General features: G+C 44.6%; 1 protein-coding gene across 3 annotated transcripts; it reads left to right on the top strand.

The window, feature by feature from the left end:
• Positions 1 to 47: 47 nt before the first annotated feature.
• Positions 48 to 14519, top strand: septin5a (septin 5a). Of its 3 annotated transcripts, XM_030357772.1 has the most exons (12): positions 48 to 191; positions 359 to 372; positions 9202 to 9292; positions 9588 to 9674; positions 9912 to 10035; positions 10169 to 10303; positions 10567 to 10684; positions 10818 to 10919; positions 11423 to 11519; positions 11900 to 12035; positions 12397 to 12499; positions 13143 to 14519. In XM_030357772.1, the coding sequence occupies exons 1-12, from the start codon at positions 146 to 148 to the stop codon at positions 13203 to 13205; spliced, it is 1116 nt and encodes a 371-aa protein (XP_030213632.1). In that variant the 5' UTR covers positions 48 to 145; the 3' UTR covers positions 13206 to 14519. The 3 variants fall into 3 exon arrangements, with proteins under 3 accessions (XP_030213632.1, XP_030213631.1, XP_030213634.1); XM_030357771.1 differs by lacking the exons at positions 48 to 191; positions 359 to 372 and adding an exon at positions 7478 to 7935; XM_030357774.1 differs by lacking the exons at positions 48 to 191; positions 359 to 372 and adding an exon at positions 8791 to 9086.
• Positions 14520 to 14552: the final 33 nt, after the last annotated feature.

Below are 14552 nucleotides of genomic sequence, written 5' to 3'. Positions count from 1 at the left end.
ATGGTACAGTGTGAGCAGCGGGGGATGGGCCGTGACGTCACACGCTCTCCGCCCTCCCCCGACCTCGGATCTGTCAGTCGCTCGGGAAGGGGGGTGATTTCTCTCAGCCGTCCGATCGCGAAATCGAAGGGAGTGAGCGGTTAAGATGACTAGCAGCCTCAGATACAAGAGTCGTATCCCGATCAAAACAGGTACATGCCGCGTCTTAGTGTGGGTTTTTCTAATGAAATGTGAAATGTACCGATGGCCAATTATTCTAATAATTTCTGCTTGTCCATCTCCCTTGAATTCCCTGGGCGTCGCTCTGCATCCGTGCACCTGCGCCCCCTCTTCTATCCATCCTTTAAATGGCCATCAGACGAAAGCATCGAGGTAGGCCTACTTTACATTCTCCATCGTCTCATCTAATGGCTATCTTTAAACGTGTATTTGGACCAATGTCGCTTAAATTGTTATTCCCAGAAAACTCATTATGGCGTCGATTGCACCAACCAACGACAACGCATTCATATTTCTTGACCAATATTATCAACAGCCTTTCAAGTACCCGCTTTTAAGTTGTTTTTTGAAGGAAATACTACGTCAACAGTCGATGGTGATGTGGGTGCTTATGCCAGGAAGATGCTTCGGTCATGCAGCCTACTTGACATACGGGTTAGATATTTTTAGATGTAGGCTACAGCAGGCCGAGTTCAGCGTACATGCACGATGCGTAAGCAGCGTGGTACCCAGGGGGGGATTTCATGGTAGCAGCATCCGGCAGTATATCGACCTGCTTATCCGACTTTATTATCAGCAAATAACAAAATATTTCGAGGTACTAACCTAATGTGTTTGGGTTATTGACTAATGAATTGTCAAGGCTGTTGGGCGGTTGTGGGCCTTTATTAACTCAGCACATTCTCAGATGACCACAGGTCTTCCTCCCCTGTCCCGCATGTGGTGTCTCATAACAGAGAGAGAGAGAGAGAGAGAGAGAGAGAGAGAGAGAGAGAGAGAGAGAGAGAGAGAGAGAATTTGAGGTGGTTTGACATGTGGCCATCCAAATCTTTTTAATATGATGTTTATTTTATGGAAAATGTTTTGCCTGTACACTAAATCGTACCACATACTGACCACTCTCTGACAGTCTCTGTGTCACTGAAGGGATTCTCAGATGTGTATGACTGTAATTTAACTGAGAATTGCCTCAGACATTGTTGCTCATCTTTTCAGGTCTGGATTATTTTGCATCCGTCAGTGCCCTTAATGGCTAGATGTTGGTCAAAGGGCGGATAGATTGGCCCCACCCACAGAGCTAGTCATTGGACGCAGAGCTGGCCTTTGGCCAGTAGTTCTTGCCAGAAATACTTACTGAAAGCATCTCAGGTCAGCCGAACACACCACTGCAGGGCTACCATGGTCGTATGACGAAAATGCATCCATTGCAGATTTTGCCAACTTGTCTCGGTTTACAGCGGGTCTTAAAGGGGTTTATCCTGTCCAGAGACAGAAACATGATAATAACTAAAACTGTAATATTAAAATATCATATTAGAAATAATTCACCTTGAATCTATTGAACACGATCATTACAGTTTTGGTGTTTTTAATGAGTGAATATGATCTGCTGGGCTATGATAAATATTCAGAGAATATATGTTAGGTGCTCTTCTTCTCCCACATGTTTTAGTGTGTCTCCTAGGCTCTTCGATCATTTTGCTGTTTTTATCGCCTCAGGGATGTGAATAATCATAGTGGCAACGGCAGCCTGGCCACTATGTGGGCAGCAGGTCAAGGGAGAGTGAAGTTTTTGCGTAACAGACTGATATGTAAGAATCCTATGAAACTCATTCTGCCTTTGAGACTATCTGTCTCTATTCATTTCCTTTCTCCTTTAATATCCTTTATTCAACTCCTTATTTTTTTCTGTTATACATCGTATTTCTACACACAAATGTCATACTATTCTGTGAAATGTTGTTGCCAGGCAACAGAGCACCTCTACTCTAATAACGAAAACACAAAGGAACAAAAATTGTCCACTTAAAATCTGCCTGGATGGTACAACAATTGTAATTGCCAAACATTTTGTTACCATGGTTACACCGTTTTTTGGTTCGGGTAAAATAGCAAATAATTCTCTGTGTTGTAAATTCTCCTTTTTGTATCAGTGATCTGCAATTGATCTACCCACGATGCTTTGCAGTGATCCCAGCGTGGATGGTGCCCACACAAAAGTCAACCTCACAGACTTATAACGCAAAGAATTTACTACTGTAAATCCTGCTGGAGTAGACTTTGGCAGGCTGGCTTGTAAATGTAGAATCATTCCATAATCCCTGGATAAATAACTCCCTCAAGAATTCCAGGTATAAAAATAATGTAATTATTTTTATAATTTATTTTAGTATTTTTACTACATTGGATGCTTTTAACCATTCATCCATTCAGATACATGTCATTAAAGAATGTGTGGGTTATGCATGTTACTTAAAGGATAATTTGAGTATTTGGGTTGCAATGTGATCCTTTTGGACAATAGCACCCCGCCTATTGTTTTTGCCCCTGAAAGGCTCAGATTGTAATCATAAAATCTTGCAATGAAATCTAGTTTTTGTAGGAAATCTCAACCTTCCTTCAACCAAATCTTTTATATAACACTTGGCTATGCTTTCGGTAGTCAAACACAACAAACCCTCACCGGCATTATTGCTCTCCAACTCTCACTCATGTTTCCACCGTTACTCTTCCTCCAATAACTCAACTCTCACGAGATCTCAGAGCAAGCCTTCTCCTTGACTGAGGCTTTGTTGTTCACAATAATAACAAATAGGTACAAGAAAAAAGTAAAGGAAAAGTTTTTCTCTGAAGGGAGCCTTTTCCATTATGTTGTCAGACATTTATAACATCAATCTGAGCCTGTCAGTGGCACAACAAATAGTTTTAGAAGACGTGCATTGATCGGGCGTTATTACACCAAAGGATTACAAAGAGTATGGCTGCGGGGTTCTCACTCAATACTGGACCAATTCCAAAAATATGTCTGCATGAGTCCCTTCCACCCAAAATGATGGTACAATAGGGTCCATCTGTAAACGTCCTGAATGTATCCTTTAAGTCAGCCTATGGATAGAGCCCTGTACCTTCAGCTTGGGGACGAGTACCCTGACCGTCACCTTATCATAGGCCTTAAGATCATGGTTAGACATGCTGGTTAGAGCAGACCCATAGACTTGAGGTATCATTTCTTGCGTACTATTGTGACAGTGCAGTGGTCCTTTCATAGCAACAGATCACTCTCTGGGGAAGTTGACAGACGTCAGGTGCAGCAGATGTTGGCCCACATGCATTCAGGTACACCTGCTTACTTTCAGAACATGTCTGCTGCTGTTTTGAGCCCCTCCACCTCCACCAGCCTCCGTTCAGCAGGTCTCTACTTCTCGAAACTTCCCGTCTCCATGACCTGCACTCGCTAAACGCCCTTCTAGACACACACACACACGCGAGCATGCAAACCCACACAGGCAAACACACACACACACACACACACACACACACACACACACACACACACACACACACACACACACACACACACACACACACACACACACACACACACACACACACACACACACAAACACACGTACATGCACGTGCGCTCACACAAGCACACGTACACACACCCACACAAATACACTCTCCTTGGCCCAGATGGGACCACAGACCCACCCCTGAGCCACCCTCTATGGGGGAGACCAGGTGCGGAGCTGGGATAAGTGTGGCGGGAGGGACATGGGGGGTGGGCGGTGTATAATAGGAAAATCCCCTCCAGGGGCTTTGGCTCCACATGGGGTCGCGAAGAAAATAAAAGAATCGCCACGACAAGAATGGACCAGAACTTAAAGCAGGGCTTTTGAAGCATTGTTGATGGCTATAAATGTACTGTGAGGCAACAACAACCTAAAGGGTCACATCATTGCATTGGATGCAATGTGAAAGTTTGAATTCCATGAAGGGGCGGTCAATTGAATGTGGGTTTTATTTAACAATGAAGATAGGATGATAATGATTAATAGTACCGATAGGCCTTATCTGCATAGTTTCATGATGATGATCCTTGAACTGACATCAAGGTAATGTTTGTTTGCTTTGTTAAAGTGGATATTCTATTTGGCCTCAGTGTTACAGAACCCCATAAACCCACCTGTCATCTGGTTGTCTGTGTGTGTGTGTGTGTGTGTGTGTGTGTGTGTGTGTGTGTGTGTGTGTGTGTGTGTGTGTGTGTGTGTGTGTGTGTGTGTGTGTGTGTGTGTGTGTGTGTGCGCGTGTGTGGGGCAGTAATTTAGGGAACTATAACTTTTCGGCAGACCGTGAGAAATCTGGCAACAAATATTGTTAGGGGAAGGAGTGCATTTCTGAATATTAACCAGTTGAAATGAATGAAGTGTCTTCAAGATGACCGCTCCGCAACAATAATAAGAAATAAAAATAAGAAGTATATTTTTTATATATTTGAGTATACTCAAAAATCCTGTACTCTGCATCTACCCCACTGGTCTCCTCTATTGCCCTCTCAAAGTGTTCCTGTTTTCCGTTTCAGCTGACAGCCAGCGGGCCCCTAGGAGGGACACTCAAGGTTAATAGTGTGAAAGTGACCGAGGTGGGACAGCCAGTGGTTAGGGATATAAGAGGGGAGGCTCCAGTGCTCGCCAATGCTGCATCACTGGAGGGTCCCCGGGCTTTACTGTCGGTCTGGAAGCCCTGGGGTTAATGGTAGCGCCGGAGACGTGACGTGGACGCCTCTCAATGCTCTCATTTGAATTTCGGTTCTTCCTGTTGCGTAGAATTCGCAGTGATTTGCATTGTGTGTGTGTGTATGTGTGTGTGTGTATTTCTGCGCGTGTGTGTGTGGGTTTGTTGAGCTTCAAAGGTTCTTCCCTTCTTTGGCACAGGATTCCCTCTGCCCAGATCAGATCGGTCTATGCTGGTGAAGCACACCGCTTCCCTCTTGAATCCCATAACTCATTCTTATTCGAACCTTCTGTCATCTGACATCTGACCGATGCTTTACTTCTTCTTCAATTCTTAAACCTGAACTCGTTCAGTGTTCAAACTTGATTTAGATCAATAAGCCTCACTCGACCGAGGGTTTGCTTCTCTACAACTCAGTTGAGTCTTTAGTGAAAATGGCAAGAATTATTTGATAAACTTTAATACAGGGTTGCATTCCTTGAATAAATAAATCCTCTATTAATCCTCTCTGCCTGCACGTCACCAGCCTAAAGTAGTTCACAGTGTTGGTATCTGGATCAGCTGAAGAACCTGTTGTGTATTGCTGCAGGGATGTCTCAAGTCTCTGCTTGAGCGAAAACCGTTCTAGCCAATAGACGGTCTTGTTGCACGGGCCCAATGAAACTGTTGACTATTGGTTATTTATGGACTTTGCAACTCGTCATGGCAGATGGATAGTGGCGACACAGAGAATTAGTGAGCGCGCCTGGTTTTATGTGTGTGTGTGTCTGTGTGTGTGTAGCTCTATAGCACTACCAGGACAGCTGGTCACTGAGAAACAGAGAGGGGGAGGGGAAGGACGTTTTCTGGGGGCCATTGTGATCATTGTGTCACTTCTAGACATCTGTTAGTTGTCTTCTCTCAGATGGACCCATTAGACCGACAGACAGACCCCCCCCCCACACACACACACACACGCACGCACGCACGCACGCACAAACAAACACACACAGGCCGTTAACTTAAAATACATTTACAAACACCCCAAAGACAACGCTGTCCAGTAAGAGTCCATAAAGACAACATCTCTGTTAGGTCTTCCCTGAATTGAAGAAACCAATCAGGTGTTTTGGGGCAGCCAGCCTAAGAGCTTTTTTTCTCCTCAAACGTTATTGAGTTGTCGCCCCCTTGTGGCGTGGAGAGGACACACAGCATTTACTATTTAGTCATGTGTACTCTTTTACCCACAGCATCTTATATTCAATGTATTTAATTGAGATGTGATTAATGAGTTGTGGTGGTACTGTGGTATAATGCCCCTGGAGGCCTACAGGTAGACTGCAGAAGATAGGGTTCGAACCCACAACCTTTTGGCTGGGAGTCAAACACCCTAACCGCTTTATTTATGTTTATATTTAAATATACATAAATATATACGTTTATGTATGTATTTCGATGGGGGCAGGATATCCTGCACATGCACCACTTCTGGTTATATCTGTACGTGGCATCGCCCCCGTGTTCTGCCCACATGGCAGCGAGAGAAACGCTCTACTCTGGCTAAACTCTGAGCCCGAGACATCTATTACGAGTCGGACACACCCATGCCGTACAACCACACTCCCTGTTGGCTCCCGGCTAGCAGCAGCAGCAGCAGCAGCAGGCGGTGGCGTCGTCATCAGCACATCTGGAACCAATTGTGTCAGAAAAATGCTGCTGTGCTGAAAAAAAACAACAGGGTCTCTTTCTCCTCCGTACAGAGGCGGCTCGCAGGTCATGAACTGAGCCGGGTGCGACCAGGCGACGCGACAGGGAGTGTGGTGTTCTTTTGATTGCTCTTTAGTCTAGACCCGCCGGTCTGATCCTGTCTCTGTTTAACCTTGTTCAGCTTCTCTGCACTTTGGCTAACATTAATAGGCCTGATTGACAGGTTCCTTTACCTGGTAGGCTCTGTGTGTTTGAAAAGTCACCCTGGCGTGTGTGTACTTGCATTGGGTCAGAGAGAGTCATTTGTTTCTCCCTGGGTTGAATTTGTTCAAGTGGTAGTGTCGCCATCTCCCAAAGGGTCATGTTCATACAGGCTTCAGCTTTTTGTTAATGATATGTCAGCATAATGGTTTCTCTCTCTCTCTCTCTCTCTCTCTCGCTCTCTCTCTCTCTCTCTCTCTCTCTCTCTCTCTCTCTCTCTCTGTCTCTCTCTCTCTCTCTCTCTCTCTCTCTCTCTCTCTCTCTCTCTCTCTCTCTCTCCAAATGTCACTCTCTTTAACTCTCTGTGTCCCTTTCCCTTTCTCTGCCAGTTGCTGTCTGTAATCTGTCCCATCTCCGTTCCAAGGTCCCTATAAGTAGTTGGTCACGCTCTCAATATGAAAGAATTTCAGTGAATTTCATTTCACTCCATGTGATATGATCAAATGTGTTTGAAATGTGCTAGTTGTCCACATTCTTGTGGCAGATGCAGGGTGAGTGAATATGTTTTCATTTAGACCTTTGGTTTCCTCTCTCTCTCTCTCTCTCTCTCTCTCTCTCTCTCTCTCTCTCTCTCTCTCTCTCTCTCTCTCTCTCTCTCTCTCTCTCTGGCTCTCTCTCTGGCTCTCTCAAATTGCTACCTCTCACCACCTCTCTCCCTCTCACTCTCTCTGGTCAGTTGTCTCCCTCCCTTCCAAGTCTGACCCCCCTCCCCCCTCTCCCTTTCTCTCTTTCTTTTTTGTCCGTCTTGCTATTTCTGTCCCGTTACACTCTCTTTCTCTCTCGCTCTTGGTTTTATTATCTCCCTGCCTCCCTTCTTTGTGAGAATTCCTGTCTACCTGTCTGAACAGGGAACGGTGGGCATGAGAACCGGGTGACAGAGAGGGACAGGGAGAAAGAGGGGGAGAAAAGGGAGGGATGCCGGCGGAGGTGAAGTGGGAGGAACGCTAGTAAAGAGTGAAAACAGGAAGTAGGCTGCGGGGTGAGATGAATTAAGTGAGGGGAACTCGAGGCGAGGACGTCTTCTACTCGGCTCACACACCGCTCCTCGCATTTCTCTGGCTGGCTCTCCCCCCCTCCTCCCCCCCTTCCCCCTCTCACCTCGCACTGAGAGGTCTTTTGCTCCGCGGGCTAGTTTTTAACCCTTCTTTTTCCCGGTGGGTGTCCTTGTGGTCTGGTATGGATGCCATCATGCTTCAGGAGAAACTAGTGGAGCGTCTGTTGTGCCCGCGCGTCCGGACCGCCAGGCAGAAGGTAAAACCCTGCAGCGACGGGACGTCCCGTCCGTTATGACAGGACCGGGAACGATAACTCATCTGAGACGGGACGTACGCGGGAATATATGTGTTGTTCGGGGGTTAGCTCGTGCACATGAACCAAAGCCCCGCCGTTGAGGAGCTCTGTGTTGCTTGTTCTCCTCCATCACGTTCCTGAGGTGTATGGCTCAGGCGTTGTGTTGTGCGTGCTGTTCTGGTGATGTCATGACAGATTAATAGGGCTGGATTGATTGGTGTGGAAAGAGGTTGGATGGGAACGCCTGGTTCCCATCAAGTGTGCGACTGCTCGTGGGTTTTTATGCTGAGTGCGTGAATGATGTCGACATTGGAATTTTGTGGGGTGAATCTCCTATGGATGATTACTGTGTGTGCATGTGTAAGTGTGCATGTGAGTTTGTGTGTGTTTGAGTGTGTGTGCTCAGGCAAATGAATATGCCCTCGAGAGCCCCCTTGCCCATGGGCTTTTCGGAAATGCCTATGACAGATTTTGACAGTTAGCAAAGGACACTGACTGTGTTTGGCTTGCGCTCTTCGAGAATGAAAGGGGCTTTTCATTTCTGTTCAAAATAACTTCTGTCTGTAGACTCATTTACCAGATAGAGAAAAACTGGCCGTGAGTCTCTGTTTACGCTTGTGATTCTCGACGGCCTATTGGGTAAAGGGGCGAGGATGATATTTTGCCAAAATCAAACTAGCTGTCTGCATTCATAGGCTGGTATCCTGTGGTTGAGCTGTGTGTGTGTGTGTGTGTGTGTGTGTGTGTGTGTGTGTGTGTGTGTGTGTGTGTGTGTGTGTGTGTGTGTGTGTGTGTGTGTGTGTGTGTGTGTGTGTGTAATGGGGGAGAGAGACCAACAGAGAGAGAGCAAGAGAGAGTTTTTGGGTGGAAAAGCTGAGGTCTTCGTTATTCTCGGTCGGCTCAGCAGAATACAGATTGCAATAACGATGCATTTTTCCGTCCACTTGTAGACTTTGTAGTTGATAGAACCTGCCTGCCGTTCGTGGAATATTTCACTGACCTAGAAGCAACCAAATCGATCCTGTGTTCGCATTTTGAATTGATCTGTTCCTCTGTGATTCATGGAGCCCTCTGCACCTTGTGAGATAGCCGCTCTGCCAGGGGACGCTCTAGTCAGTAACAGTAATGCCGCACCCAACTAACTACAGTATAATGTTGTCTGCATATGACTTAACTTTATAGACTTTATCGTCTATTAACCCGGCTCCCTTGTTCTTCTCCCTGCAGGAGAAGCAGTATGTGGGCTTCGCCACCCTGCCTAACCAGGTGCACAGGAAGTCTGTGAAGAAGGGGTTTGACTTCACACTCATGGTGGCCGGTAAGGGGATATAGGAGAACGGTAGTCTGAAATCATACTGCCTGTTATTTAAAAAAAAAGAAGTCTCAATGCTGAATGGTTCAATGTTTTACTGAGTCCGTATGGCATTTCTATACAAATGGTTTTCATTAAATACAATTTTATTTTTTTCTCTTTCTGTCTATCTTTTTATCCTTTTCCCCTTCTATCTTTCATCCATTCCTTCGTTCCTTCATTCTTTCTTTCTTTTTTTCTTCCTGTGTTTTTCTCATTCTTGTTCCTTCGTTCTTTCATTTTTTCTTTACCTCCTTTGCAGGAGAGTCTGGGATGGGGAAGTCCACTCTGGTGAACAGCCTGTTCCTGACTGACCTCTACAAGGACCGAAAGCTGCTCAACGCTGAAGGTGGGTTCTTTCACACACACACACACACACACACACGCACGCATACACACACAAACACACACACACACACACACACACACACACACACACACACACACACACACACACACACACACACACACACACACACACATACACACATACATACATACATACATACATACATACATACACGCGCACTTGCACCTGAGTTTCCCTTCAGGGTGTAATAAAGTGTAATCCTATTTTATCTTGCAGAACGTATTAACCAAACTGTGGAGATCATAAAGCACACAGTAGACATTGAGGAGAAAGGGGTGAAACTCAAGCTGACCATCGTGGACACCCCAGGGTTCGGAGATGCCGTTAATAACAATCAGTGGTGAGTTCAAAGTTCAGAGTATTGACCTCTGCCGATACCTGTTTCTGATTGGATCAAATTTATGTAAAATTGTCCTTCTAATGTGTGTGTGTGTGTGTGTGTGTGTGTGTGTGTGTTTGTTTGTGTCCTACAGCTGGAAGCCCATCACAGACTACATAGATCAGCAGTTTGAGCAGTACTTTAGAGATGAGAGTGGACTGAACAGAAAGAACATTCAGGACAACCGAGTCCACTGCTGCCTGTATTTCATACCTCCTTTTGGACACGGGTAATAATGCATTTGCAAGCACACAAACACACACACACACACACGCACACATGCACGCATACGCCTATGTAAATATTTAGACTTTGGATCCATTGAAGTTACAGTAAAAACACTCATTTAAAGTCATATCTTGTTTACTAATAGCATAAAAAATGCACAAATGTAGCTATTTTATGCAATAGTATTAATATGCATTCAGTTGGGATTGTTATTCTAAAATGTTCATATGAAATCGACATTGAAGGCTGTGTTACGCTTTACAGGCTGCGTCCGGTGGATGTGGAGTTCATGAGAGCTCTTCATGAAAAGGTCAACGTAGTTCCACTCATTGCTAAAGCTGACTGCCTCACACCAAATGAGATCAAGAAGCTCAAAGACAGGGTGAGCAGAACTCAATGTGTCTTTGCGTATGGATGTGTGTGTGTGTGTGTGTCTGTGTGTGTTTATTTTCGTTTGCGCCTACTTGTGTCAACATGCTTTTGCCTGTCCCTGTGGTGTATGTGCGTGGTTTTAGATACGAGAGGAAATTGAGAAATTTGGCATTAAAGTGTACCAGTTCCCCGAATGTGATTCTGATGAGGACGAGGAGTTCAAACAGATGGATAAAGAGCTAAAGGTGAGTGAGCCTGCAGGAACATTTACATTTCTATGTCTCACAGAGAAGTTGCATGTTGTTATTCACCAGTAGGCCCCCTTAGTTGCAACAACTGGTGGAAGAAGTACTTTATATTGATGTAGTGTGAATGCTCCCCATTCGATACTATGGTAAACTCATAATAATACTGTTTGATATAACTATATTTAAATAACAAAAGTCTGTGAAAAGTTGATATTTTGCATATATATAGAGTGACTACATACTGTATGTGGTAATCTGTTGTTTAAGAATAACTTTTTTTTCAAACCTCCGGTTCATCTTTTAGACGTCCTAGTAGTTTAGTGTATTTGACAGTGAAGAGTTTCGGTAGCATTTCGATTTATTTGAGTATTTGTAGATACTGTTTCCAGGAGTATGTTGCTACGTTCACTTGGATGGTTTGAGCGATCTGTCCCCCGCTTGAATCCAGGTCATCCATACAGAAGTGTCCCTCTGACGTGTCTCTGTGTCGGTGTGTGTAGGAGTGCACTCCCTTCGCGGTGATCGGCAGCAACACAGTGGTGGAGGCTCGGGGCCAGAGAGTCCGAGGCAGACTGTACCCCTGGGGCATCGTGGAAGGTATTCCCCCCACACCTGGTAGCCTTGCGTCGGGCAACGCTATTAATATCATGCAAGAGGAAACTTCATAGCGGCAGAAGATTGTGTTTATGGCAGCACAATGAACAGTGCACAAGAGAATACAAGAAGATAAATAAAATAGGAATGCCAGTTTAAATACACAATGTTATGATTCTGATTCTGACTCTGATGATGTTATTGATCCCTGGAGGAAATTATTTCTTTGAGTTGCTCAGTTCAAGCCAGAAATATCAACCAAAATATATAACTAACTACGTAATAACTAAAGGATAAATAAATAAGGATATCACCATGAAATGATGGATTCTATGCCTCTCTCTCATTCTCTCTCTCTCTGTCCCTCTCTGCGTCGCTCTCAGTGGAGAACCAATCCCACTGTGACTTTGTGAAGCTGAGGAACATGCTGATACGCTCTCACATGCACGACCTGAAGGATGTGACCTGCGACGTGCACTACGAGAACTACAGGGCCCAGTGTATCCAGGAGATGACAAGGTGTGTGTGTGTGTGTGTGTGTGTGTGTGTGTGTGTGTGTGTGTGTGTGTGTGTGTGTGTGTGTGTGTGTGTGCGTGTGTGTGTGTGTGTGTGTGTGTGTGTGTGTGTGCAGGCACATGGGTATGTGTGTGTGCTGCAGCCACGTGTGTATTTCCGTGCATGAGCTTGTGTCTATCTGTGCCTGTGTGCGCTCGAACACGGGCCGGGCTCTCTCTCTCGTGCGTAGGGGGAGGGGGGCTGTGGGTCATGTGGTGTCGGTCTTGTTGGTTTAACCGCGTGGCGTAAACGCTGTGTTCACTGCTGATTCCTGCAGATCACAAGTTGTGATATGATTGTTCTTCCAACTCCACGTGTCTCACAGTAAACTGGCTCAGGACAACCGGATGGAGAGCCCCATCCCCATTCTGCCCCTGTCCACTCCGGATGCGGAGACAGAGAAACTCATCAAGATGAAGGACGAAGAGGTACATGGCTGACACGGCTGCTTTCACAATGATGCACTGGCCCACCATGTACAATATAGTCTAATACAATCCATGTAAAACAAAGTACATGTTCTATGTTTATGATGCAATATGTCATGATACAACATGGCATGATATAATGTGACCGTACATGACATTACGTGATATAATATAAGGGGATATGAGAGCACAACAAATGATTAATTTGTTCTATTATTTTTAAGTGCTATTTTTAGTTTTGTGTCTACCTGACACACCACATGGTTTGTTAGATAGAACCATCAGGAAAGTCATCCTTGGAAAGTGTTTGGAAAAGGGTCAGCTCTTTCAAATAAAATGTTTGCAGGTGATTGGATGAACAATCTGCATATTACCATCCAACAGGTATCACGTAGATCGACAAGTTCCTCTTAGGTTCCTCTCAGAACGCCAATTAGTCCTAGAAAAATGGATTACCGCATGATCATGATCTTGCAAATCAAGCTAAACATTAAGAATCCCATGGTCTAAATTCAGACAACAACTTTAATCGGTATAGCGGAAGGAAGGAAGGGTTAGGGTTTAGGAATTTAGGAACTTACGAACTAAGGAACACAACGATCTATGTGCCCTTCCTCATCCTCCTCTTCCTCTCTGATTGCAGTTGAAAAGGATGCAAGAGATGCTGAACAAGATGCAGCAACAGATGCACGAGAAAGATCAGTGACGGCTGACAGCGCGCAGAGCTGGTACTACAGCGACACCAGCTGTACAAGGCCCGAACTGCAGTCAGACTTTGCAGCGGCACTTAACGCAACTCAAAACAAGTGATATATTTTGACAAGTGACAGCTACATGTGATCTCATGGTACTTGGTGCTTTGTATATTCGGTCTGCCTGAAAGACTGTGCTATATTGGAGGGTATTTTTGGAGCCTTTTCCCCCAGTTTGGTTGGACCCCCTTGCTGTGGTTAGTTCTAACATATATAATATAAATGTGTAATTTAAATTACTACTCAATGTTTCTAATTTATAAATTCTATGCTAAACTTTTTGGATATTTCATCAGGGTATGACTATTTGTGCTATAAAATGCTTTGTAAGGTAGCTTAGTTTTATGATGTTTGCTAAACATAGTCTTTTTTATTGTGTGTATGTGAGCGTGAGTGCAAGTGTGTGTGCCTGTGTTTGTGTGTGTGTGTGTGTGTGTGTGTGTGTGTGTGTGTGTGTGTGTGTGTGTGTGTGTGTGTGTGTGTGTGTGTGTGTGTGTGTGTGCGAAACATCCTCCATCTCCTATAAATATTGTCTGATATATATATTCTTAAGAGTCCGTCCATAATGCATTTTTGTAGCGTTACTACAATAACTTTTATTTTAACTGATTCATAAGAACAAAAAAAAAAGATGTTACCCTTGTTTATTGTGTTTGACTGCCTGAACATTTTCTTTCAATCTTTTTACATTTGCCAGTCTATTTTAAAATGCACTTATTGCCAGTGGCTAAATGTGAACGAAAGGGCTTATGAGGTTGCTACGGTCACGTGCGTAGTGCATGTGAGAGCATGCTACAGTTAACTCTGTCGCTGGTTAGTATAACCATGAGACCTGACCAGACCCTGTGTCTCCTTCAAATGCATCATGATCTTTGTTTTGTTGAAGCATACATACCGGTTAAATATATAGATCAAACCTAAGGAACAAGTTGACATTTCTCTATTTACAACGCAAGTTTTGTGTGTGAGGAGATACATTGTAAAGTGTTTGTTTGTGTGTGTATGCGTGAGTGAGCAAACGTATGTGTGCATGCGCTTGTATGTGTGTGTGTGTGTGTGTGTGTAAGTGCGAACGTACGAGCGTGTGCACACATGTCTGTGTGTGTTCACATGCGCTTTGGTGTGATAAAAGTGCTGTATCCTACCTGTTCCACCCTTAAGGCTGTGACCTCCATCTGCCTGAGCTGTGCTGTAGGTCTCAGGTTGTCACTTGTTCCCGAGCTATGACCCTATGGCAAATAAACAGACTGGAATCACAAACCTTTGAACTTTGATCTCAATGCATTTTTTTGGGCGCATTG

Source organism: Gadus morhua, chromosome 6 (genome assembly GCF_902167405.1).
Source record: "Gadus morhua chromosome 6, gadMor3.0, whole genome shotgun sequence".
Classification (NCBI taxonomy): Eukaryota; Metazoa; Chordata; class Actinopteri; order Gadiformes; family Gadidae; genus Gadus; species Gadus morhua.
The sequence above is the reverse complement of the archived record's forward strand: the minus strand, read 5'-3'. Positions and strand labels throughout refer to the sequence as shown.

Coding starts and splice junctions, on each gene's coding strand:
- septin5a (XM_030357771.1), top strand. CDS start 7,861: ATGGATGCCATCATGCTTCAGGAGAAACTAGTGGAGCGTCTGTTGTGC. Junction 10,920..11,422: donor AGATGGATAAAGAGCTAAAG/GTGAGTGAGCCT, acceptor CGGTGTGTGTAG/GAGTGCACTCCCTTCGCGGT. Junction 11,520..11,899: donor CCCCTGGGGCATCGTGGAAG/GTATTCCCCCCA, acceptor CGTCGCTCTCAG/TGGAGAACCAATCCCACTGT.